Genomic DNA, 24,414 nt, shown 5'->3' with positions numbered 1-24,414 from the left:
ATTCCTAAAAATCAAATTAAATATCAATATAGAAATCTACTATTTTAAACAAGATCAGGATTTATTTGATTTACATTGTATAAGACTATGTATTTAAATAAGGATTGAAAAGAATATTAATTAAAACATTGTAGGTACTTCGTATTTTCTTAACGATAATGCATTTGGTGGTAACACTGTAAAGGATAAAATGGTAGAGTTCATAAATACCGCCATATTCAAACAGCTTAATTTCTTTTCTAAAGCTATTTTCAATATAGGATAGGAAATATTAACTGAACTTGTGTTATTGTAATATAATTTTAAAGTTGTTCTTAATCAAGAAATAGGTTAACATTATGGTGTGACAATATTTCTTTATAATAACTAAAAATATAATAAATGTATTACTGTCACATATGAGATGCATATATATTTGTGGTTTCTTTATTAATTTATTAATAGTACTCATGTTTATTTGTGTAAAAAGTTTAACAACATTCTTTCTAAGTACTAGATCTTTTGACAATAACATAAAATAAAATTTCAACATTTTTCTTGTCTTAGACTGACAGAAACGTATAACACATTGATTTCTAAAAAGAATATTAAATATTTCAAAAATACTAAATTATAGTGCTGTTTTAAAGAATTAAAGAAAGCAACTTGGTAATAAACCAAGTAATACATTTTCTAGAGGTTAGATAGAAATATAATATAATTTATAAGTACATTGTGGAGTATTACTTAATTTGTGTTATTAATTACTAATTGTAACTATATGATAATAAATAATACGAATCTGTCAATCTATGTGTACCTAGATTTCAGAATTAATTATTCAATAAATAGGAAATATATCAATCATAATTTACCTATCCAACACTTGATAGCTACAAAAATATAGAATTCCGATATAGACTATAGTTGCAAAAAAGCTTTTTAAGTGCCAAAACATTGAAAAAAAAGAAAAAAGAAATGAAGAAAATTGAAATATTGCACTACATTCGCAATAATCATAAGAATAAATAAGTTTACATTATTTCAACAACGAACGTGATCAAAATATATTACGATTTTCAGAGTGCTTACACTATAAAGTCATTTGTATTTATGGTTGGTTCCTAGATCTCAGACACAAACTTTTGTTCGTTGCATTTTTTATATACTTTCTTTTATACTTTACATTAGTTTTGATTTTCTCAAGTGGCTTTGTAAAGTATAAAAGTAAGTTGAACAAGAGTTTAATTATTATCATCATAATATTTATTATTAATATTAATCTTATTTTCATTATTATTATTATTATATTATTGTTATGATTAACGATTTGAACTAAACAATCACACATTGAATTTAATTACTGTTGCTTTAACAGCCACTTTCTGTACTGTAGCTTTTTTTCACTGTACATATACCTTAGTATTAAAATCTAATTAATCTAATAAGTAAAGATCACAAGTATTTATCTTCAACAGTTCAAGATTGAATCTAAGGCAGACCACAGAATTTTATTATGCAATAGATTTAGATGAGATTGTATAAAAATTGACCTTTAGCAGGAGGCGTGGTGTAATTGCTATGGACATTTTAATAGAACATTGTTTAATTTTTAATCATGACTTTTAACTATTGCAGATATCTATGTGAAAAAATGATTCAAATGTGATATATGTTGAGAATTTGTCATAGAAAGTAGAATTTACTCGGATCACCAAGACTCTGGCTAAAGGTTAATATAAAAATGGCATTTTTCTCCATAGAGAACTGCTATATATAATACGCTGTTAAATTTATCTTGCATTTTTAATGAACTATTTTCTTCTTTTTAGATTGAGTGTAAAAATATATTAAATTCTGAATTTTATATAATTAGCCAATTATAAAAAGCATATAAATCTGATGCAAATTAAAGTGCTCGAATACATGATTTACTTGCATTTAAAAATGTAATGTTACTTGTATGTTATTAACATTACAATTATTAATTTGTAATTGTAAAGAAATTTTTGTGGTCAAGTCCTTGATAACACCAATTTATATGTGATAGTTTTAGGAATCCTTTTAGTCTTATTACAGTTATGCAGAGAGAAGACATTTGACAAAATATTGATAATATACTCGTAGTATATTGTTACATGTTTAAAATGCTATCACCTGAGCTGGATTCGCACAATCGCCTATTGTCATTCTATGCATTGCCATTTCTGTTATACCATGATAATGAACAAAAGCAGCAGCGATTACTAGCACATGGAAGATTTGATGACTCTGAAACTAAAAACAAAATATTCTTTGGCTTTTCGAGCTTACATAGATCAAGTTTCGAAATAAATACCTTTAATTTATTTTTAAAAATTGTTACAGAATAAAATAATAATATAACAAATGTCTTGATATTTACCCAAATATCAAATTTTCCTGGAAAAAATCGCTCAGGTACTCTTAATGCATAAAATAGTGCACCCAATATATATAGGCATCCCATTAGTATCAACCAGCCAAGGGATGCTTGACTAATTGCTTTGAACCAGCCTTCTGTTATAGCATAATGGACTGCGGGTATTACCTAAAAATGTTTCAAGTTACAAAACAAAAATAACTTAATATGTTACGAGTTGTATATTCTATTTTTTTCTTATTTTTTATAATAGCATTATATATACGTATACGCGCATGCACGCATGCATGCACGCATCATACAGAGAAAAAAAGGGGGGAGAGGGGAAGGGGGTAAAACTTACCCCACTAAGGCCAAAACCCATAAAAATACCAGCTCTAAGAGGCCTATAATTGGGTTCACCAAATCTTTCCCACAATGATACTACGATGCTTGTTATACCAAGTACAACCACAACAGATAAATAAATAAGTTTAGGTTGATAGTCACAGTAAAAACCATAATAAAGCCATGGTACAAAACTGCCCATGATGAGCATAGCTATCCCACAGTAATCTAATTTAGAAAATAATTTTCCTACACATTCGCTGTGGCAGTGGACAGTGTGAAAGGCAAATGACATTCCTAAACAAATTATAGCACCTGCAAAGAAGGTACCGAATACTAGTTTTTCCTCCAACTGGATTTCTATAGGAGGTTGTGTTAGGAAAAAGATAGCTATGCCAATAAATGCCACGCAGCCTATAAAAAGGAAAATATTATAGATATGCATAATAAAAATGTTTATTTCTTATTAAATTATTTACCAATACAAATACATGACAATTTTAACTTACCAAGTAAATGTGTCCAAATGTTACCAGTTTCTGTATGAATACGAAAAATACTTCTGAAGCAAGCATAAAATGATGGTAATGGTGGTCTATGACCAGCATGTAAGAAATCATTATCTTGTAACCACCGAGGTAAATTTCTAAAATGACATTGCTTCCAGGATGCTTCCCAGACCTATAATATTCTTATAATGTACTTATAAACTTATTTATAACAAATAAATTTATATAATTTGATGTTTGTATGTATATGTATATGTGTGTGTGTATGTGTGTGTATAAAAGTTTATACAAATAGAAATTTGTTTCACATTCAGATATTTTACCTTACGAACGAATTCCTCAGCTTGTTCAGCAGCATTGTGAGCCAAGGCACCGAGATCAATTTCATCACTTAATACTCCTGCTTTTAATACTTCTGTCATCTGAAATATAAGATGATTATTATATTAGATGTAAGATATATAAGTATTTATTACCAGTACGGTACCTCACAATCCAAAAGATGATCATCTTCAGGAGTAGATGGAAGAGGGCATCCAACCCCATCCTCCTCTTCTGCCAAACAGCTAGCATCATCGTCTTCTAATAATTCTTTAACTTCATGCAAACCTGGAATTTCACTATTTAGCAATACACGATCGCTCCATGGAATTCTATGACGAAGTCCTAAGTCTCCTGATGTATTAGGATTATCATCTTTGTCTTCGATAATATCATTCTCGTATTGCGACATATTTTGGAAATATTATGGTCAATCTTTAACCTACAAGACAATATAAGCGTATTTATTCAATTTTTTTTCCATAAAAACATCAGTTCTATATTTTCATATTAATACAAGAAAATTTTATTATAACTGATATATAAAATATAATGAATTTAATATTTGTATTATAATATACGAAAATTTAATTTTGATATTATTAATAGCGCGCGAACATAATATATAAAAAGTATAACATTAAGATGACAACAATGTAGCTATATTTTCATCACAGCTGACAGAATTGTAACTGAAGAATATTATTGGATATCGTAGTATTCTGGAAATATTAAGAACATATCTATTAATTATCACTTTTACTGTTCTTAAAAATCACGACTTCTTATATAATATGATATTATAAATATATATTTAAAAAAAATTAATCGACATATCCATTAACCTTGTTATTTACCAGTTTATCTACTACGACACTTTTTCATTGGATATAAATATCTGCCATGTATTAGATAACACGTAATAGAATTTCGTTTTATTGAGCAAGAACTTAAATATGCTTCTACATATCAATAAATCAAACCTATGTAGATTACATAAAATATAGGACAAACAATTTTTCGACTCAATAAATATATGTATTACACATATTAATAATTGGTAAATATTTTTAAAATTAATCTGCTTTTTACCTGTTGCGTGACAAATATTTTCCCAGTTTATTACATTTGAGTATTATAATATCAAAAAGGAATACTAAAAAGACGTCAGTAAGTTGAATGCACCAACCACGAAGTCTTCGTGTCAACGGAATTAGTAACTCTGTCTTGTTACCACGACAGAATCCGAAGACGTCAGATTACATATAATATACCACGTGCATCGAATTGTATATATATATACACACCCACACGTAGAAATGTGTATGCAATGTATATATGTATAGTATAATTGGTGTGTTCGCTACTGTTGGAAACTTCGAGAAGAGATACTTATGTCGTCATAAAAAAGTTTTCATAACAATTTTTTGGGTTCGAAGTCCAAAATTTTGATGCAAAAGCATTTAAATTCTTGTCGTTTAAAGATATAAAATAACAATTACATTAAGTACTGTGATAAAATGTATGAGTTAAAGGCAAAGAATGTTTAATACATTCTATTTATTAGGAAAATTACGTGAAAATTAGGTTATCATTGCGAATGACATTGTACATATTCAAAAATCAGGACTACTAAAGACAAATATTATTAATACAAATAATATTATATAATAAAACGTAATAAATAAATATTGTCTTACAAATATATGAAAATTTATTTAAGTAAAATTAATTTTATGGGATTCATATAACAATAATTGTAATTGAGCTTACGTTTCCCAATGTGTGACTGAAAATAATTTCGATTAACGAGATATTCCATCTAAAATCGAATAAAGAATATTAAATAACGTAACGTAAATGTGACGTAACGATTCCCATAAACAATATATTAGAAATGATAAAGAATTAGATGTTTCTGTTTCATGTGTATTATTTAACATCGTTGAAAACTGCCTTTAATATTTTGCCTTTAAAAAGCTACTTTGATTGGTTGTAGAAAGAATATATATGTATAATTTAATTTAAGTTATTACTTTTTATTAGAGATATTAAGAATAATAAATAACTTAAAAATGTATACATCTGTTAATACACAGATGTTTTTTTTTTAATTATACATATATAATGTACATTCAAAATAAATTAAATATTCGTTCGATATTTCTTATGTATGTATTTTATTATAGTAGGATGATTGATTGATAATTTGTGATTAATTTACCTGTATTATAATATGAATAGATAAAAAAATATTACTATTTACTGATTATTTCTTATCGGAAGTAAATGTACAGTCTACTAATAAGATAATTCTGTTAAAATGTATTTTGTAGTCGATTATAATATTTTTTAATCATGTAATATTTTTTTCTACAAAGTATCATATTTTGCATAATTGAAAGAATATTATAGATATTTGTATTTTGTTTTATTCTTTCTATTACTACGAATTAATAAATTAATATAAAAGGGATAACTCTTATATTGCAAGTTGTATATATTATAATAGTTAGAAACATATAAGAAGTATGATGCATTTTCTGTAAAAATGGACGTAGAAAATTTGTCAAAGTATATTTATATAGCATCAGTCGTTGCATTTTATTGGTAAGTAATGTTTATATATAAATAATGAAGTTATTTTATAAAAATAATAAAATATTTAATCATTTTTAGGGTTATATCAATTTTGACAGTATTTGTAAATAAGACACTTTTATCTAGTGAAACAGTAAATTTGGATGCACCGTTATTTGTAACCTGGTTTCAATGTATTATAAGCGTTGTTATATGCATAACTCTTTCCAATTTATCTATATTGTTTCCACAATATCTTAAATTTTCTAATGGTGATCCATTTAAAAGAGAGACAATAAAACAGGTACTGTTTTACAATATATTCTTTTAATTGTAGTCTAAGAATTTTATAGATTTTATTTTAACTTTATAGATATTACCATTATCTATACTCTTTACTGGAATGATAGCTTCAAACAACTTATGTTTGAAATACGTTGGAGTTGCATTTTATTATGTGGGCAGATCATTAACTACCGTGTTTAATGTTATTTTCACTTATTTAATACTTGGTAAGAATAATGTGTATAAATATTAAAGAAATATTAAACAAATTTTGCTTTACATTTACAGGACAAAAAACTTCATTAAAATGCATTTTATGCTGTTGTATGATTATTACTGGATTTTGGCTTGGCGTGGATCAAGAAAATGATGCAGGTTCTTTGTCTGTTTTAGGAACAATATTAGGTGTAGTTGGATCATTAATTCTCTCTTTATATTCAATTCATACTAAACAGGTTCTTCCTGTAGTAAATCAAGATATTTGGTTACTTTCTTATTATAATAATTTATACAGTGTTTTCCTATTTATACCTTTAATGCTGTTTAACGGCGAACATTTGGTAGTTTACAATTATGACAAACTTGGAGAACTCTTTTTTTGGAGTGCAATGGTCATAGGTGGTATTTGTGGTTTTGCAATTGGCTATGCTACAGCTCTTCAGATAAAAGTAACATCTCCCTTAACACATAATGTTAGTGGTACTGCAAAAGCTTGTGCACAAACTGTTTTAGCAACATATTGGTTTAATGAACACAAGTCATTTTTGTGGTGGACTAGCAATATTATTGTTTTAAGTAGTAGTGCGGCTTATGCAAGATTTAGACAACTTGATTTAAGTGCAGAATACAAAGTTGAAAGATTGCAACAAAAAGTATGAAATATACTTATGGATTATACAGTAGGATATTAAAGAGAGAGAAAGAGAGAGAAAAAGTTCCTAGTTTATTATAATTCTATATCATTTATTTAACAAATAAACTATAAAAAATTTTTCATATAGTAATGTACATAAAATAAAATAATGTAGCATTTATAAATATTTGTGTATACTTTTTATCACTGTATAAAAATTATATTAAAAGTAAAAATTTTTAAAATCTAGATGCAAGACCACCTCCACGACTATCAGAATGACTTGTTATCAAATCTTCGTGTTTTATAATAGCATTTACACTTTTTGATATTGAACTGGCATCAATATTTGATATAGATGTTGAAACATTCGATTTATTTTGTAATACAGTTTTTAATATATATAATTGATCATTTTCTATACTAACACCATTAGATAAAAGATAGTATCTAAAAAATATAATACTTATAATTATATATATAATACAATTGACAATTTAAATATTTAAATGAATGTACCTTGGATGTTCAATGGCAGAAGAAACATTTAGACCTCGTACTATCAAATGGTACAGAAGTTGGCTACTTAAAATTGTATCATCAGCCCCAAGTACTCCACGTAATTCACATGATTTTTCTTCATTATGAAAAATAATTGGAAGTAGCGTTGATAAATCATTATCATTACTAGTTTTATCTAGTAAAAAGCCAGTGCCAGTCATGTGGGCCAATCCTAATGGTGCACTTAGTCCACTGCATAATTTAATTAAAAGTTAATCTTTATTAAATATTGATGGATTTTTTACATTACGTATAATAATGTATATAAATACTAACGTCAAAACACTGACATAAGTATCTTGTCCATCCATTACCATGACACCAGTATATCTTTCTTCTTCAACTAAAAAAAATGGATAAATTAGCAAATTTATAGCTCTCATTATAAGTTACATTTATTACTAACCATTTTTTATCATGTCTAGAGTCCTTAAATTAGAATGCAATAATGTTTGAGCAACAAGAGCCATAGTTTCAGTTTTAGATGCAATTTTAGGAGATATTTTGAGATTTTCTAGTGCAGTTATTGAAGATTCAAAATCAAATGCACCTGAGGGATAGTATAATAAATGTTTATAAAATGAAATTTTTTTTGCTGTACTCATTTCAGGTTTGTAATTTGCTAATTGTAGTAATAATTCCTCTTTCTTAACTTCATCACGTAAAAGTTTTAATGACAATGTCCCATTATATAATACTGAGAAGAAAATCATGTTATATATCTGGTATATATTCTTCTTATAAATTTATATAATAATGAATTTTCAAACTGTTTACCAATTGTGCCATTCTTTGCAACTGCATCTAATGTATCTGCAAGATCATTTAATTTTAAGATACCACCAGCATTTATATGACCATAAAGCATCCCATAGTCACTGTTATTTGATAATTCATATTCTAATTCTTTTGATACTACAAATCCTGTTCTAGCTAATTTTGCAGCTGGTTCTATAATTTCATTCCATGGTAAAACTCCTTTTAAAACGTGCGCAAATTCTAAACCTTTCAAAACGGCTGGTAAACGCATTCCTATTGTGCCAAAAATACCTGCATTTTGTAGTAATAAGAATGATTGAAATCAGTTAAATAATCAAAGATTTTTAAACACATTTTTGATAAATTTATACTTCCTCCAAGTATAGTGACCAATCTATACTGACCTCCAACAGTATTGTTCGCAAAATTGATGACTAATGGTTCCGATTTATCTTTATGGCTATATAACATCATACAGCCACCTCTGAAAGAATATAAATATTATACATATTTAATAATATGTATTACTCTAATTACTTACCCACCAAGACTTGTCTTATGTGGAGCTACTACTGTCATACATACAGTCGCTGCTATAGCTGCATCTATTGCATTACCACCTTTTCTTAATATTTTAGTACCTATCTGTGAACAATTAGTGTAATCTGTGGCAACAGCACCATGAATACTGTTATTAGCCTAATGAATAATATTAATATTTATAGTTTCATTTGAGACATCCATATAAAAAAAACATATTAAGCCAAAATATGTACCTGTAATAATTTACTGGCATAAACCAATTGTAAAATCAGTATAGTTGTTATAGCAAAGGATAAAACAGCAAAGCAACATACAATCAATTTCATACCACCACCAAAAAAGTGGCTTAATTTACACTTGTTGTTTTTGTCCTGTGTCAAGGGACATTCTTCTGTCAATCCTTCTAAAAGTTTAATGTTTATTAAAAAATAGGTAAAATTATATCTCTTATAAGTATATCTTTTATAATTATATCTCTAATAATCAAATAAAAAATATTCCTAAAGATTTTTAGAACATAAAATTAAATTTTGTTACACTTACGTCTGTCACAATAACTCATCTTTCAAATCGAAAATTATACGATTAATTATTAGGATCATCTATGTTTTTAAATATTATTTTCCTCTATGTAGATATTTTATTAGCATACTGTGTCAAAATAACTGTAAATTCGATAACCTCATTTATGATTCTAGTTTCATCTATTTTTTACTTAGACGTATTATCCAAAAATTATAAGAAGATTTTTTTATCGCATGAAGCAATAATGTCGAAATAATGTTACAAAATTCAAGTTTCAAATTTTAATACCATATCCTCTATTCAATTTGATATGTTTTTGTATACTTCTGAACTGACGTAAGATATTTCTGACGTTACTCACTAGATGGAGTTACGATAAAATTATATAGTATAACTGTGCAACAAAAGTTGCAAGATACAATTTGTATCTTACTCATAAGTTAGTTAATGATATATAGTATAATCAGACGAATGGCGTAATACTACGAAAAATCAACTCTTTCGATTATGTCTACGCAGAAAATAATCAGTAACAATAACATATGAAAAATCTATATAGCAATTTTATCAAATAAAAAAATAGTAGATACACTAGTATATCGAGATAGAAAGTTTTGTTGCAGGAATTCAACTATACTTATTCTTAGCATTAAACATAAAGCATATAAAAATGTTTTCCTTTTATTCTATAATAACATTGCTTTTTAATGATTTCACGTTCCAATTGTACAAAAGAAGGCTGTGTTCTTTATAGAGAATAACAGTAATAATGAATGCGAACGCCATAGAGGTCTTGAACATTTCGCAATTTGGTGTAGCTCCGTTGCTAGGTAATTTTATGTATTCTTCTTCACGGAGAATGGTACTGACCTTCTCTTTCTCTTTCTCTTTCTCTCTTTCTTTCTCTTGATCGTTATTCGGTGTCACAATAGTATTACGGTCAAGCAATTTTCAATCGTAATAATAACGTGAAGTATCATAATATAACAAGGAAAAAAGGGCATCCGTGTTTTTCTTCATTGATAGTGAAATTGGTATTCATATTTATACATACAACCAAACATATCGTTTTACGATACGCAAGTAAATGCAACGTTACCCTGACTAGAGATTGTCGTTGAGTTTATAATAATAATAATAATAATAATAATAATAATAATAATAATAATAATAATAATAATAATAATAATAATAATAATAATAATAATAATAATAATAATAATAATAAAACACAACGCGCTTCTCTCTAGAGCATTAGGTAATCTTACATTCTTTAGTAAAGTCAGGAACAGAATTAGTGATCACGATCAATGGTTATTACGTTCGATCGAATTGAAAAAACTTAAAAAGTGTCTTCCTTTTCTTTCCATAACATCAGATTTGGGCCTATGTTTATGTGTTCCGTACAATTTGTCATGTGATTTCTGCAAATGTAATTACGATATTTTGAAAAATTAGAATATCTTCGTTGTTGAATATACTTACAAGAAAGGATCTCTCAAAATGAATGCTCTTGGTTGCATTAATTTCAAGTGATCTCCGTTGTTGCATAGAACTTGCGCCATCGTACTTTTACGAATCTCTTCTAATTGTTTTATCATGAAGGATCCTGGCGTGTTAGCATTCTCGTACCAATACCTATCGCCTGTTAAAACGATTTGATAAAAATCGTAAAATGTTTATCAAAAATAATTTTTTACTAATCATTTGGATAAACTTAAACATTAATTTAAACATGGATTTCTTTATTACCCAAACGAACATTTCGGAAGGTACGTCCTAGCAAACAGAGAAAAGTTGGTCCAAGGACCGAATTAGTTACTGGTGCTTCCGAGAGTATTCCTGTCACTAAATCTATATCTTCAACTTTTCTATTGTAAAAAAAAGAAACACATTAACTTGTTTTTCAAACGATAATGTATGTACTTATAAGTACATATAAATGTAATTCGTCTTACTTGTAAACTAGTCGTAATCTTTCGATGATGTCCTTGGCTATCGTGCCTTTAAGATCCTGAAAGGTGGTAACGTCTGGTAAACCGCAAAACGTTCGCCATTTGACGTAAGATGGTAAACCATGATCTCTGCCCTGTTGGATGATTTGAGCAGCATAATCAACGGCCACGTCATTGCTCTTCCCATCATGGAAATATCGCTCCAGAAGGATTTCGTTCAAGCCGGGGGGTAGAGGCTTCCTAGAATGTCCCGCTGTCGCGGAAATTAGACCTTGCATCCTAGATCGTCATTAAAACCAAGTTCTCATGGGACAACTTATCGGAGAATCTCCTAATGATTTTTGTTTTGTTTGTTTAAATAAGATTTCGTTGTTATTTAAAATTTATCTTTTTCGAAATGTCACAATGAATATATGCATATACGAGTTGTGATTGAAACATTTCAAAAATTTTCTTATTTTCTATTTGATTATATATGAAGAATAATAATAAAAATTAAAAAAATTTATTTTTCCTTCTACGAATAAGAAACATAAATATTGACAACAATTTTTTTTGAGGGAATTTACACGAAAAGATGAATGATTTCATTGGAATCACAAACATCATATAATATAAAGCTTTTAATGAATGAGAAGTAAATATTAATAACATTTAAAAATAAAACATAATAAAACAATTTTGTTGGGAAGATTCTTATGAAAGGATTAAAATTTTATTGTCAATATAAGTAATGTTTTATATAATTTTTGAATTGTTTGATCACCCTACACATACATAAATATAAGTCGGATAACTTGTTAATTTTTATTTTACGATTACAGCAACCAAACGTCGACCGTTAACGAAAAGGATACGAGTAATTTTAACTGACCTGTAGCTCCTGCTATCAATCGATCGATTGCACCCGCCTCATACAATTCTTGAGGTGCGTAGAAGGCCGAGAGGAGAGACCTTTCCCCAGATTTCAGTGCAGATCTAGAGTCCACGAGATCGAGTGTTTTTGGTGTGAGTGCAGCAACGAAAAAGAGACCTGCTGAGGCTGCCGAATTCGAAAGAGTCGCATCAGTGCGTGAATCGTATCCCCGAAAGTATCCTTCTTGGGATAGCCGCAAGTCGAATCTTTTCGTTTAGAAAAAAAAAAAAGAAAAAAATAACAGGAGTGTGAAATCTTTAATGAAAGTGAAAGTCAACATTTTTTTTCCATATGTATGGATAATTCTTTATAAGTAAATTTGTGTTATGAACATGATCAATTTTACGTTATATCGTGATATTGGTATGATTAACGTAATATATGAAAGAAGGAATAACAGAAGACAGGGAGTAAGTACGAAGACATACGAACAACTTGACAAATGGAAGTACGAGGAAGGCTCAGTGTTAAGATGAGCAATCTCCGATCGATCCGTTGGAACCTTAACGTTGTTATCTCAACGTATAAGTTGGCAAATGAACGGCAAAGGGCAGCAGACGAGTCGTGATCGACATACACGTGCAGAGATATTAATAGCTCAGCATGCTGATGCGATCAAGTTAACGGCACGTTTATATTCGATTTGCTGTCTCTTTATGGAAATGTGTTAGTGTTTCGACGCATTGTATAGAATATAACAACGCCTTTATGTTTGTTGAGATCGATGTCACTTTTCGTTTATGATCAATGATTTATGGAATTTTAGAAGAGTTAAGGAGTAAAGGTTAGAAAAAAACACGAAAAAAAAAAAAGATGAGAAAGCCTACTTGTCTAAACCCGTTTCTCCAAATATGACAGGTAGGAACTCGTTGTAAGTTATATGTTGCATTTCAGCAATGACGATCCTTCTAGCTTCCTGATAGAGTTTCTCGTCGTCCCATTGAGGATTCAACTTGGCCAATTGCTCAGCTACTCGATTGTGTTCACGTAGAAAGATTACGTGCATCAGTGTTAAGCCAGGATGTTCGTTCACTCTGGAATCACCACTGAGGAAACAAGGGAAAGCTTTGTTCACACTTCTACAAGTTTCAGACTCCGGTGATGGCATCGGTAAGTTTCTTCTTTGAGTATTCAACAAGCCACTTTTGCCCGAACGCAAGGCTTTGGATATTTCCTCCGAGCTACCGTACAGCGGAGATAAATCCAAGTAAGAGGAGGCTTGATTAATCTGCTGCCGTGGACCCAGCTTGCAAGCCTATATTTATTTGATTCTTTACAATGAAAGAAGTTATTCGAAGAAGAATGTATTAATCGTAGGAGTTACTTACTTGTAAGGAATTACCAGGATGTGGTGCAGATCTAGAATACTCCATACAGCCGATCGCATTATCAGCTTTAATTGGGAAACACTCGGGATGGAAATTTTCATAATCAACGTCGCAACATTTCAATCTGGTACCATCCGGTAGCTCCATCCTAGGTGTATGAGCTAGATCGTGAGCAAGAAATTGGGCGAATAATGCTGTAAGTGCCATCAGATATGGATGTTTCAGATCTTGACCACCCGAGTGAATACTGGAAGAGACTTCTCTGGAACTAGGTAAATCGGTTCGTGGCAAAGACACTCCGTCTTGATATTCTGGTGGTAGAAGCCTGATGTAGGCCTCTAAAGCAGCACCCCAGGTTGGATGTAACACGTTGTTACATCTTCCAGTGAATGATCTATATCGTGGATCGATCTTCTTACATTCAGACATGATCTTCAAAAGATTTGGGGGATCTGAACAGCCAAACGCAGCGACTGAAGGTAGAACAGATGAGGCCTCCTTCGAAGACATATTCAAAGCTTCTACCAACATCACAGACATCGTTTCGATCCGTAAAGCCTTCCTTGAAAGATTTTGAGCATCTTTGGTCATCTCATGAGAAGCACCAAGATACCACGAGGGTGAACCTCTACTCAGATGCGTCTTCGAATTCAGAATCATTCGTTCCGCTTGATCATACCTCTCCATCGAGGCGTTCGTACGCCTACCCAAATCTTGTAGCATCCTCGGCGGCAAGGTCGTACTCTCAGCGAGCGCCAGCAACGCGAAGAATCTGCGGATCGGAATCTAAGGATAGAAAATACCTACTTATCCACTTTCACAGTTCGGAATACTGCAAACTCCTTCCTTTTAAATGTTCCTTACTATATTTCCTATGGAATATACCCTTTTTTTTATTATTTTCACCTTGTTATTATGCAGCGATTGTCTTGGCAAATTCAATGACCGTGTTGCACCACACGATCCAACAGTAAAGTGATAAGATCATGATCGCGAGAAGACAATTGAAGGGGTGGCTAAGAAGATATGTATTGTATAAGGACATGCGTTCTTATACGATACTTGTATCCGCATTGTGATAGTAGGATTCGAATAATTTTACTAACTTTGGACTTTATTATCAATCCTTAGTTTGTTGACTATATTTTTAGAATTCGATAACAAATTTACAATAACAAATATATTAGATTTTTACTGTTTTTGTAAAATACTTTCATACATTTTCTCGAGTACTAGAATAAAAGATTTTACCGATCGAGAAACATTATACATACGTGTTCGATTCAGGAATATATATACTGAAATCTTGTGCGATTTTTTTCACATTAAAACGTTGCAACGGCAACGTTCGAACGTATTATTATGTAGATCCTTTCGTTGTGTATCGTAGGATCGTAATGAACTCCAAAGACCTTGTCTATAGGATGGCATTTCGCCTCGTTCCATAGTGGCCATTGTTCGCAGCAAACATTTCGCTGCGAACAATTTCATTCATCACGTCGCTCGAGGCTGATTTCTTGGTACCATCGTACCAACTGATTTTTCGATGGAGAGAGTTAGTATTCATCAATTATTATATAAGATCGACAGACCAATTCGAGGTCTTCATGGGTGGTCGGAGTTATCTTCTGACTGACATTTAGGATTCTTCCTGGTACTTTTACTATTTTCCTTACGTAACGATACTCTTCGAACTCTCATAATTAAGAAGCATCTAATACACCAATATTCATGGAATCGATTTTCGTCGAATGAAATTTTTCGCGTAATCGTTTCTATTCTAATTTTTTATCTTTTTCTTCATCCCGGAAAATCACGAGATACATTTATTATTTATTGATAATTTTTGTGAATAATTAACAGTTTTATTTCTTAAGTCTCGAAATCTCTGACAGTTGAATGTTGATAAAAATCAATCCTCTCTATAATTATTACTAATATTATTATTATTTCTAAAACAATATATACGCGAGCGCGTATTTCGCTATCGATCTCTATTTAAATAGATCTCATTGCTCGTAAAGCATTCAACGCAATGTGCTAACCTTTTATACGTACGTACACATATAAAGAGAACTTCGGACGGAGAGCAGCAAACACAAATTGTTATAGTAACATTTTCACACACTTTGCAAGGCTACAATTTCGTAACTCTGCCATTTCTCTGTTCTCTTATCTAACGTTAAAAAGTATTTAGGGTATGTATTAGAGTTGCATTATGAGATTTGCGTTACCTTGCGACGAGAGTAACATGACAATTATAATTTTGTACAACAAATGCTAGCTTTAAACTAAATACCTGCACAAAAGCATTGCTGCTTTGTAATTTTTCGTTACGTTCGTCACGAAAGGTCAGTTACGTCTTTATGCATGGAAACAAGTGAAAGCGGAGCATTCTTATATGAGTATAATAAAGAATAAGAAATCTTTCTTTCGTTGATTGTATTATCGATCAAAGGTTTGTTGAAAATTAATTACCGACAAGGATTAACACATTTTTATCATTATTTTACGCTATAGCGAAAGTTCAAAAGATTGGTAAAAAATGTGCATTTGTCGTATTTTTACAATGCATTGATATTTGCCAAGTCACGTGTTTCATATTGATCCATACGCGATCAATTTTACATAGTCGATCTTTTAATTAAAGCTCTTCGATGGAACGTAATTTCAATAATTTCAACGTTCTACGATCACCGAAGCATGGAAGGAAAGATAATCGCTATTATCATCGATTACGATTTATCTTTCCAGCTAGTTCGCGCGATCACGAGAGATGTAGTATCGAACGCGCGAAGAGCGAATGATCTCACGTTTCCAATATCAGTTAACGTCGTCAAACTATAAAGAAACTTAGATTATCCGATTAGTCTCCGGAGAACATATAAATTGCTATCGAACTACTAAAGTATTCAAAGTATGAGAGAGAGAGGAAGAGAGAGAGAGAGAGAGAGAGAGGGAGGGAGAGAGAGGGAGAGAGAGAAAGAGAGAAGGAGATAGATATGGGGAAAGAGCAAGATATGGGGAAAGGGGGATCGAAAGGAAATTTAACTTCACGGTAATCGAATTGTTCGTGGGTAAGCACCAGATTATTAACACTCTCATTTTCATTTAATCCAAGAAGTGATCGTTATCAATCCTAGTGGATCGCATCGGCAAAATGAAAAGACTGATTAAAAAAAAACAAGAAGAAAAAAAAATAAAAAAGAGAGAAACAAACAAATAAAAATATAATATAAAAGAACACCAATGAAAAATCGCGGAAGCGATTAGAAATGATAAGAATCGAAAATCGCACTCACCGCGTAGTAAGGGTAAACAACATGCCGTCAGATTGATTTCAATGTTCCAGAGATGACGTAGAATAATAAGAGAAGGATTATGTACGCGAGGGTTAGTCCGCGGAAGGTGAGAACCGTTATGTAGTTCTAAACGCACGGTGGCATTCACGCAGCTCTCGCACGTATCGCACTTTCGCAAGAAAGGCCGGAGTAATACACCGGCAGCTTGCTTGTATGCCTGAGAACGCAAGGAACGGGTAAACCTGAACTGAGAACGATGCGCGAACGAAAGTAAGACTTGAGTCCGTGTGGTCTTAGCGCCACTACCTAGCGGAGTGGGGCCCTCGAGACTAGGAGGACTAGAAGAGAGAAATGACTGTACGCCGTAATACAGGGTGTCGACACGTTGCCGGACGTGTATACCAAAGGGGGCTCTGTACACGGTGTATTATTCGACTAGTAATGCGTTATACGCTGTGGTAAAAGTAGCCAAGCGATGCGCTAAAATACTACAGTGTTACTACGAACGAGACCAAGGTTCGCCATGTTTCTCTCGTATTGTTCCTCAAACTTGTACAATCTCTTCTTATTCTTATTTTTTTTTCCACTTATCTCTTTATGTATTATCTTACAATTAGGAAAGGTTCCGCGTCAAAGATAATCGTCTATCTGTCGATTAGTTAGTGATTAGTGTCAAGTATGCACGCTCGCTCACACCTACATCCTTAAATCGATCGTACAAAGAATCACGGTTGGTACCTGAGCATAAAAGCTATAAGTTATGTATACCTGTGTGTATACTTCTGTTTCTATGTGTATATGTATATGTATGTGTTTGTGTCGAGTTCTTTTTTGCATAATACTTCAACGCTAGATAAGCATCGTACAGTATCGTTAAGTTATGTTAATGAATGTGCGTGGGTCTGACCGTAACGACAAGCGTGGATTAAAATTCTTTAGAATGACATCGTGCGAATGATCGACGCTGATGGACGACCGCATGAGGCACGCCTACGTACACTGAAAATTTTCAGAAAAAATGCTTTGACTACGATAAATCTAGCCTGCGTATGTATGTCGCGTGTAGGAAGATCGGTCTCTTACACGAAAGCAACGCTTTCACTTCTCAATGATGTTCTTAGATCTTTTTCTTCGCGGAAAGAAACGATTATATATAAGTTTATTAAATGTATTCGCTAGTTTAGTTTTTATAGATTAATTCGTGCCAGGCTACTCGATATTGCTAGGATTTGGATATATCTAGGGTTAACTACGATCATTGAAGACAGCTGCTTTTCCACAGGTATCCCAGCTCACTTTTATTATTTCCGCGCCGTTCCTGTCACTGATTACATTCTCCCGAGTTTCTTGTCGGTATTTAAATTGATTGATTGGTAGAGAAATTCTCTACCGTCTGTTACGGCATCACCATATAGTTACGGCTTTTAATTAAATGTCATAGATAATAATTTCTATAAGCGTACATCATCCGTATTATCAAGAACGGCTCCACTATAAGCCAAGTCCCAATAATGCTCAACCTGATGCTTTTTGAAATGTTCTCGTGCCATCTTTTCGATTGGACACACTTTGAACTTTATCTCACCGAAATGACGTTGCTTGCTCGTTCCTTCCCAAACGAGAACGCATTTATTCGGTACGTCATTTCCATCATTATCCTTTACAATATCCTCTTCCCATTTGATACGATGCATCATCAATCGTTTATATTTGCTAAGTTGTTTAGCTCCGCCTTCGACGATTACAACGTTACAATCTCGGAAGAGCATTACACAGCCAGTAAGGTATAGCTGTTTTGCATTTGTCTCAACTTTGAATTTTTTAGATGCGTTATTCACAAGATCGCGTATTCTAAAAGAATCAAAAGTCCTTATAATATATGTTCGTATTATTCCTGTCATATATTTATAATTGTGTGTAATGTATTTTAATAAAGATTATAAAAAAATATAAATATATATTTCTTTTATGATCGTACCTATAAACAGCCACATGTATTCCAAGGCTAGTATCTTCCTTGAGTTTCCTCGCTTTTTTCTCTCTACGTTGTTCAGCTGTTAATCGTCGAGCTGCATTGGCGTCCTCATGAGCCTTCAATCTTTTGGCCATTTGTTGTCGTACGTGAGCTTCGATCTTAGTAGGATCTTGTACTGCTTCGGTACCTAAGACTCGCATTAAGTTTGAAATTCGTAATTTTGGTTCTGGTGGAGGTTCTAACCCTAAACGAATTTTTTCTTGTTCTTCTTTCCACGCCTCTCGCCTATTCTGACGACGCAATTTCTTCCTTTCCTTTTTTGTAAGAAACACAGGCATGTAGATAGGTTTCAATGGATCAGCTGAAAGAAAGAATTTAGGATAGAATTAACAGAGAATATATATTATGTTAATTTATTATAATTTATCATTTTAGCAGAACATACTTGGCGGTCGCATTTGCGTTGGATGTTCTACTAAATTTGTAATCGTCGAGGTTTTGATCGTCGTTGGTTCATCCTCGTTTGGGTATCCACCTGTTAATATGACAGAATCCCACCATTCTATATTTGGTACATCTTCACTGAGAGCTTCCGTTTTCGGTGCTATTAGCGCTAATTTTGTTGCCGAACTTATACCAGTCTTTCTAGCTATTTGACTAATTTCATTCTGAAGTTTTTCTAACTGTGCTTTCATACGAATTCTCTCCGCGAGTTGTTGAAATTTACCCGGTTCATGGAATTTTAAAGAACGCTTATTACGTACTGCTGGTTTCACTCCAATTCTAGTATCAAAAAAGTGCGTATCTTGTATTTCTTCTGGACCCTTCGATTCTTGCAACTGAGCTTTAAATTCTTCTCTCTTCTTTGCACGAATATTAGCTTTCAATGTTGGTACTACCTGCGTAAGTTGTACCTCCTTTCCAGTTATGTCTACGGTCCTTCCTGATTCATCCAAGATCAAAGGAGTCGGTTTGTCTGGCACTGCGACATTACTAAGCAATCCGGAACTTAATTTGTTTCTGATTTGTGCTTGGAGTGCAGCAATTTTTCGTGCTTTATCAGAATCTGTTTTGCTTAATAGACCTTGATTATACATACTGCCTACATTCGGCAATGAATCCCTGGCTTTAAAGAGAGGCCTTACAGGTAGTACTTCTTCTTGCTTAATAGCTTTCAATGCCCTTTTTCTTTCTTCTATCTCTCTTTGGGCGTTAGCCATCATTTGCCTTATCTGAAAACAACAAAATCTATAAAAACTCTTACGATATACAGTACAATTATTTTCAAATATAAAAAGATTATACTACCTTGTCTGCGGATAGTTGAGTTTCTGCAGGTTTTTCATTTTTTATTTCGTCATCTTTGAACTTAGGTTTTTTAGCATCTTTTTCCTTTTCCTTGTCTTCCACATGATTACGTTTTTTACTTTTTTGTGCAGCTTTGATGTCATCGTATATTGCAAATATCTTTTCTGTTAATTTGGAAGCTTTTTTATCTTCTAATAAAGCGGATAGTTTATCTGGAAAAAACAAAAACGAAATTATAAAAATTATGTATATAAATTGTTCAATAAAAATTGAAATATATATAACACATTTTATCATTTTTACCTGCCGTTTTACGTTTATCATAGCCAGAAGTAATACAATTGACAGCCGTAGTAACAATAGCAGGTTCACCGAAGCCGAGAAATTTATTTACGGCCTTTTCAATTTGTGGCTTCATTTCATCGATCTCTTTTCTCGTTAAATACGACATTTTTTAATTTTTGTTGAAATTATTAAAAACGGAATCTGCAGTACAAAGTGCAAGAATATAAGTATTTTCCACAACATAACCTCTGTAAATTTTAGATTGAGACGGAGTCTTCTCAATCTGCCACTAGGCGTCGCATATTTAAATCATGAATGCATATACTTACAAGAGTATCGATGATACATCTTAATTATATACGAGTTCTAACCATTCAATTCTTATCCCATTCTAAGTATATAATCAAGTTTAGGATTAGGCCTGTTCGTTTAGCTTTATTATAATTGAATTCTTATAGAGTTAATATAGGACAAAATACCATAGCAACCAATCAAAGGATTCATGAGCACTTATGGGTAAACCTTTATTATACTGTTATATTTAATCTTCGTTATTCTGTACTAGTGAGAGTATTAATAATCATTATGTATGACGTTAATTATTCAATAAATTATTTATCTTGTAAAAAATCACACATGACAACGCAAATATACTGTTCTGTTAACTTTTCTTGATAATTCGATGTATCTCGAACGCAATTTCTCGATCGTATGAACCAATGAAGAGCCTTACTTTCTGTAGAAGATGCACCAATGAGATCGAAGCATGGTAAACGCGGTTTTTCAAATATTTTTAAATCTGAAAATTATTTTGACGAGTATAGCAAACAAATTATTCACAGATTTTATTTTATTTTCAGTAATATAGCGTTAGGAAGTTCTTAATATAAAAATAATTTACTTTACTTTTTATTATACTAATATAAAATTCGTATTTATAATCTTGTTTAATTAAAATACTTACTCTTCGAGTTAGAACGGTTCGTAATTGCAAAATTGGATTTATATCACATTAATGTTCAATAAAATCGTTGAGCGTACGATTCATGTATATTTTCCAAAAGATGGATAATACTTGGACGACATAAGAGAATCTTATCCGAACGAAATATATAAAGGTTTAAGGGCTCGAAAGCGGTTACGCTGGTGGTAGAATAGTAGTGGACTGACAACCACAAATGAGAATGGTAGAGAGAAGTACAGTGTTCCACGCTTCCCTGGTGACCGATGAGGCCAATTCTGTGAACCACATTTGCTTCATTCCGAGGCTGTTGCTCTAAACTTTTCTGTTAATTGAAACGAAGGAATTGGAACTCTGCCCACCGTTGTTCTCGTTTATGTTAGCGCCGATTAATTTCGTACATTATGTTTCGTAACTTATATATTTCGTCGAAACAATTTCTATTTTATTTTATAAATATCGAAATATATATATATATATATATATATATGTATATATTTATATGTATATATATACGTATACACATATACATTTCACCTATATATATTTCATGTGTAGTATGTCACGGAAACAAAACTTTATCAAGCTTGGCGATAACAACGGCGATGTCGCGGCAATGCAAACGTGGAAGAGCGGCAAGAGGGTAATATTCAGTCAGGGTTGTATCGGGACAGTCGTGTTTCTTCGTAAATTTAACGATTTTGCGAGGGAGACGACGGGGGCACGTCCCGAAATGATGTACGGCTCGCTCGTATGACTCGGCAGCTAATGCTCTAATATGCGCAAAGGGTGCCATGCCCGTGTCACGCGGATTACCGCTAATTGTAGTTTATGCTTTATACTACGCTATTCTCTTGTACGTCGTGTGCCGTACCGGTGGCGACTATCCGATCTACAGGGTGGCTAAGTCAAATCGAAACGATCGAAGGGTCGTTCTATCGAAATAAGAGATGTAAAGATAATATCCTAATTCTTTTTAAAATTTTTCATATTGTTTTATATAATTGGTAATTAACTCCGTAAAAATCGTTCAATGATTTTTCATTAATCTATTAAACGTCATATTAGTAAAAATGTCGTTTATCGTTTTTTCTATTTTATAGAACACCCTATATAAATGAGGGAGAAAGAGAGAGAGAGAGCAGTCAGAGGGTGCGCGCTCGCGTGGAACTTGCGTATACACGTACGCGAGCATTCGAGGGCGCCCGATAGGGCACACGCGAGGACAGAGAACTCGGACTTCCTAGCGGCCTAGCATGTCATGTCCGCGTGTCAGTCAGTCGCGCTAAAATAACCGGCCACCGCACCCTTGCCACGCAATTACGCGTTTATATCTACCGTCTATAAACGAATACGAGATCGTGCTCTATGTAGAGCGTACGCTCTTTGTCTCTTCTATCGGTTTTAATTTTTTTGTATTTATTTTCTTTTTTAGTTTCTCTCTTTCTTTCTCTTTCCGTTTCTCTCTCTCTCTCTCTTTCTTTCTCTCTCTCTCTTTCTTCTTTTTATTAAATCGATAAACTTTTACAGGTATAAAAAACTTTTTATGATATTTTTTAGTTCTAATTGAATTTTGTTTGGTTATTTTTTTCCTTTTATTTTTGAAGATTTATCTTTCTTTTCTTCTTTTTTTGTTCTTTGTTTTTTTTTTTTTTTACTCGACGTTCACTTCGACGTCGTCGCTCTTGACCTATTAATTTCGAATGCACGCCATGCCGTTATTGGTCCCCGCTTAAACGTAATTCCATTTATCGTAAATCATTTCGGCTCGATGGGATTAATCTGACCGCGAGAAACGTGTAAAGAGAGAGAAAGAGAGAGAGAGAAAGAGAGAGAGAAGCTTAAACTATGTCCACCGTTTTCTCTCTGTTGGAACGATGGGCTTGATAATGTCAGACGGAACTTATGCGCAGCTTTGTGTCGTTAATCTTCGAGTCACGGGATTGCTCGAGCCGTAAACGTAATCTACTAATCTGCAATGTTCTTAGTTTCCAAGCGCGTCTTCTATCTTAATTTTAACCCTCGTATCTGTTTGTACGTATTAACACTGTACAGAATCGTTGGTCTTAGGAGTTGGAGTTGGGATTGGGGGGTGGTACTGGTGTTGGTACTGGAGTGTTTGGTAAGATCGAAGAAAGCTATGTTTACGTAGATATTTTCTATGTGAAGGGTTTGTGAAGTGTGCGAGGAAAAGAGAATTAGCGGAGCACTTTGGCAGACAAAAAATATTCAACTTCGAACTCGGTAGAAGGGATGAAAAAAAAGAGTATAATAAATTAGCAAGCGTTAGAAAAGCCGTTCGATTTACCTTACCTTGACCGTTCTTCTTGAGTTATTATAATTGAGGACGTAGAAGGAAATTTGGTCGTGATATTGAGAGAAGTAGAGTACATTTTCTATAATATATTTTACATTATAAACCAACCATACATCATCATAATAATATCTTATATCCTTAAGCCTAAGCGTATTTTATCCTATGTTCTCGTTTATATACTTCATTCATATTTATACTTTGTTTACTTTTTTTCATATAGTATTTATATATATATTTTTTATTTATATTCATCATTTTTTGTTTTTATAATATACTTTATATGCTATGTTTATGTATATATAATATCATACACGTTTTCTCACGCACGTCCCAGGGCGTCTCGCGATTCTATTGTACGTGTGAGACTTGTCTCTAGAGGTATCTCTCTCTCCCTCTCTCTCTCTTTCTCTCTCTCTCTCTCTCT

General features: G+C 32.2%; 6 protein-coding genes across 19 annotated transcripts in view; 1 reads left to right on the top strand and 5 right to left on the bottom strand.

The window, feature by feature from the left end:
* Positions 1 to 2,088: 2,088 nt before the first annotated feature.
* On the bottom strand, positions 2,089 to 5,462 carry LOC124423090 (adiponectin receptor protein). Of its 3 annotated transcripts, none has more exons than XM_046960450.1 (7): positions 5,311 to 5,462; positions 3,704 to 3,979; positions 3,540 to 3,638; positions 3,217 to 3,388; positions 2,724 to 3,121; positions 2,384 to 2,548; positions 2,089 to 2,256 (listed from the first exon to the last, which is right to left on the bottom strand). In XM_046960450.1, exons 2-7 carry the CDS (start codon positions 3,947 to 3,949, stop codon positions 2,122 to 2,124), a joined length of 1,215 nt encoding a protein of 404 aa, XP_046816406.1. In that variant the 5' UTR covers positions 3,950 to 3,979; positions 5,311 to 5,462; the 3' UTR covers positions 2,089 to 2,121. The 3 variants fall into 3 exon arrangements, with proteins under 3 accessions (XP_046816406.1, XP_046816405.1, XP_046816407.1); XM_046960449.1 differs by lacking the exon at positions 5,311 to 5,462 and adding an exon at positions 4,630 to 5,252; XM_046960451.1 differs by lacking the exon at positions 5,311 to 5,462 and adding an exon at positions 4,177 to 4,259.
* A 331-nt stretch (positions 5,463 to 5,793) lies between these two features.
* Positions 5,794 to 7,280, top strand: LOC124422628 (GDP-fucose transporter 1). The gene is made up of 4 exons (XM_046959351.1): positions 5,794 to 6,147; positions 6,217 to 6,421; positions 6,491 to 6,629; positions 6,691 to 7,280. The coding sequence occupies exons 1-4, from the start codon at positions 6,089 to 6,091 to the stop codon at positions 7,278 to 7,280; spliced, it is 993 nt and encodes a 330-aa protein (XP_046815307.1). The 5' UTR covers positions 5,794 to 6,088.
* A 98-nt stretch (positions 7,281 to 7,378) lies between these two features.
* LOC124422627 (glutathione hydrolase 7-like) lies at positions 7,379 to 10,019 on the bottom strand. Of its 2 annotated transcripts, none has more exons than XM_046959350.1 (9): positions 9,662 to 10,019; positions 9,352 to 9,521; positions 9,117 to 9,220; positions 8,980 to 9,059; positions 8,594 to 8,866; positions 8,223 to 8,513; positions 8,093 to 8,159; positions 7,775 to 8,008; positions 7,379 to 7,705 (listed from the first exon to the last, which is right to left on the bottom strand). In XM_046959350.1, the coding sequence occupies exons 1-9, from the start codon at positions 9,678 to 9,680 to the stop codon at positions 7,495 to 7,497; spliced, it is 1,449 nt and encodes a 482-aa protein (XP_046815306.1). In that variant the 5' UTR covers positions 9,681 to 10,019; the 3' UTR covers positions 7,379 to 7,494. The 2 variants fall into 2 exon arrangements, with proteins under 2 accessions (XP_046815306.1, XP_046815305.1); XM_046959349.1 differs by having other exon boundaries at positions 9,117 to 9,274; positions 9,662 to 10,018.
* A 289-nt stretch (positions 10,020 to 10,308) lies between these two features.
* On the bottom strand, positions 10,309 to 18,264 carry LOC124422625 (peroxidasin-like). Of its 2 annotated transcripts, none has more exons than XM_046959345.1 (8): positions 17,145 to 18,264; positions 13,843 to 14,628; positions 13,342 to 13,769; positions 12,473 to 12,720; positions 11,602 to 11,851; positions 11,396 to 11,514; positions 11,129 to 11,288; positions 10,309 to 11,067 (listed from the first exon to the last, which is right to left on the bottom strand). In XM_046959345.1, the coding sequence occupies exons 2-8, from the start codon at positions 14,563 to 14,565 to the stop codon at positions 10,986 to 10,988; spliced, it is 2,010 nt and encodes a 669-aa protein (XP_046815301.1). In that variant the 5' UTR covers positions 14,566 to 14,628; positions 17,145 to 18,264; the 3' UTR covers positions 10,309 to 10,985. The 2 variants fall into 2 exon arrangements, with proteins under 2 accessions (XP_046815301.1, XP_046815300.1); XM_046959344.1 differs by having other exon boundaries at positions 13,843 to 14,614.
* Positions 18,265 to 18,416: 152 nt separating this feature from the next.
* On the bottom strand, positions 18,417 to 21,260 carry LOC124422626 (U4/U6 small nuclear ribonucleoprotein Prp3). 2 transcript variants are annotated; one of them, XM_046959346.1, is made up of 6 exons: positions 21,042 to 21,260; positions 20,731 to 20,913; positions 20,428 to 20,639; positions 19,565 to 20,351; positions 19,123 to 19,480; positions 18,417 to 18,995 (listed from the first exon to the last, which is right to left on the bottom strand). In XM_046959346.1, the coding sequence occupies exons 2-6, from the start codon at positions 20,876 to 20,878 to the stop codon at positions 18,596 to 18,598; spliced, it is 1,905 nt and encodes a 634-aa protein (XP_046815302.1). In that variant the 5' UTR covers positions 20,879 to 20,913; positions 21,042 to 21,260; the 3' UTR covers positions 18,417 to 18,595. The 2 variants fall into 2 exon arrangements, with proteins under 2 accessions (XP_046815302.1, XP_046815303.1); XM_046959347.1 differs by lacking the exons at positions 20,731 to 20,913; positions 21,042 to 21,260 and having other exon boundaries at positions 19,565 to 20,367; positions 20,428 to 20,615.
* A 2,801-nt stretch (positions 21,261 to 24,061) lies between these two features.
* LOC124422829 (nucleolysin TIAR) overlaps positions 24,062 to 24,414 on the bottom strand; it is a 390,007-nt gene continuing 389,654 nt past the window's right edge. For all 9 annotated transcript variants that reach the window (XM_046959754.1, XM_046959759.1, XM_046959760.1 and 6 more), the window contains one exon: positions 24,062 to 24,414. This exon is cut by the window's right edge and continues 10,313 nt beyond it. The gene's annotated coding sequence lies outside the window, so the exon portion shown is untranslated.

This window comes from Vespa crabro, chromosome 3 (assembly GCF_910589235.1).
Source record: "Vespa crabro chromosome 3, iyVesCrab1.2, whole genome shotgun sequence".
Taxonomy (NCBI): Eukaryota; Metazoa; Arthropoda; class Insecta; order Hymenoptera; family Vespidae; genus Vespa; species Vespa crabro.
The sequence above is the reverse complement of the archived record's forward strand: the minus strand, read 5'-3'. Positions and strand labels throughout refer to the sequence as shown.

Bases quoted from the DNA above. Each gene is read 5' to 3' on its own strand.
- LOC124423090 (XM_046960450.1), bottom strand. From the start codon at position 3,949: ATGTCGCAATACGAGAATGATATTATCGAAGACAAAGATGATAATCCT. The intron at 3,122-3,216 runs GTAAGTTAAAAT...TCCTTTTTATAG, and splicing joins CATTTGGACACATTTACTTG to GCTGCGTGGCATTTATTGGC. The intron at 2,549-2,723 runs GTAAGTTTTACC...AAACATTTTTAG, and splicing joins TGGGTTTTGGCCTTAGTGGG to GTAATACCCGCAGTCCATTA.
- LOC124422625 (XM_046959344.1), bottom strand. From the start codon at position 17,167: ATGTTGTTTACCCTTACTACGCG. The intron at 11,289-11,395 runs GTAATAAAGAAA...TCGTTTTAACAG, and splicing joins CTTCCGAAATGTTCGTTTGG to GCGATAGGTATTGGTACGAG. The intron at 11,068-11,128 runs GTAAGTATATTC...TTACATTTGCAG, and splicing joins ATTTTGAGAGATCCTTTCTT to AAATCACATGACAAATTGTA.
- LOC124422628 (XM_046959351.1), top strand. From the start codon at position 6,089: ATGGACGTAGAAAATTTGTCAAAGTATATTTATATAGCATCAGTCGTT. The intron at 6,148-6,216 runs GTAAGTAATGTT...AATCATTTTTAG, and splicing joins TCAGTCGTTGCATTTTATTG to GGTTATATCAATTTTGACAG. The intron at 6,630-6,690 runs GTAAGAATAATG...TTACATTTACAG, and splicing joins TTTCACTTATTTAATACTTG to GACAAAAAACTTCATTAAAA.
- LOC124422627 (XM_046959349.1), bottom strand. The intron at 8,514-8,593 runs GTAAACAGTTTG...TTTTCTTCTCAG, and splicing joins TGCAAAGAATGGCACAATTG to TATTATATAATGGGACATTG. The intron at 7,706-7,774 runs GTACATTCATTT...TATATTTTTTAG, and splicing joins TCTGCCATTGAACATCCAAG to ATACTATCTTTTATCTAATG.
- LOC124422626 (XM_046959346.1), bottom strand. From the start codon at position 20,878: ATGTCGTATTTAACGAGAAAAGAGATCGATGAAATGAAGCCACAAATT. The intron at 20,640-20,730 runs GTAAAAATGATA...TGTTTTTTCCAG, and splicing joins TGATAAACGTAAAACGGCAG to ATAAACTATCCGCTTTATTA. The intron at 19,481-19,564 runs GTATGTTCTGCT...TCTTTCTTTCAG, and splicing joins AACGCAAATGCGACCGCCAA to CTGATCCATTGAAACCTATC.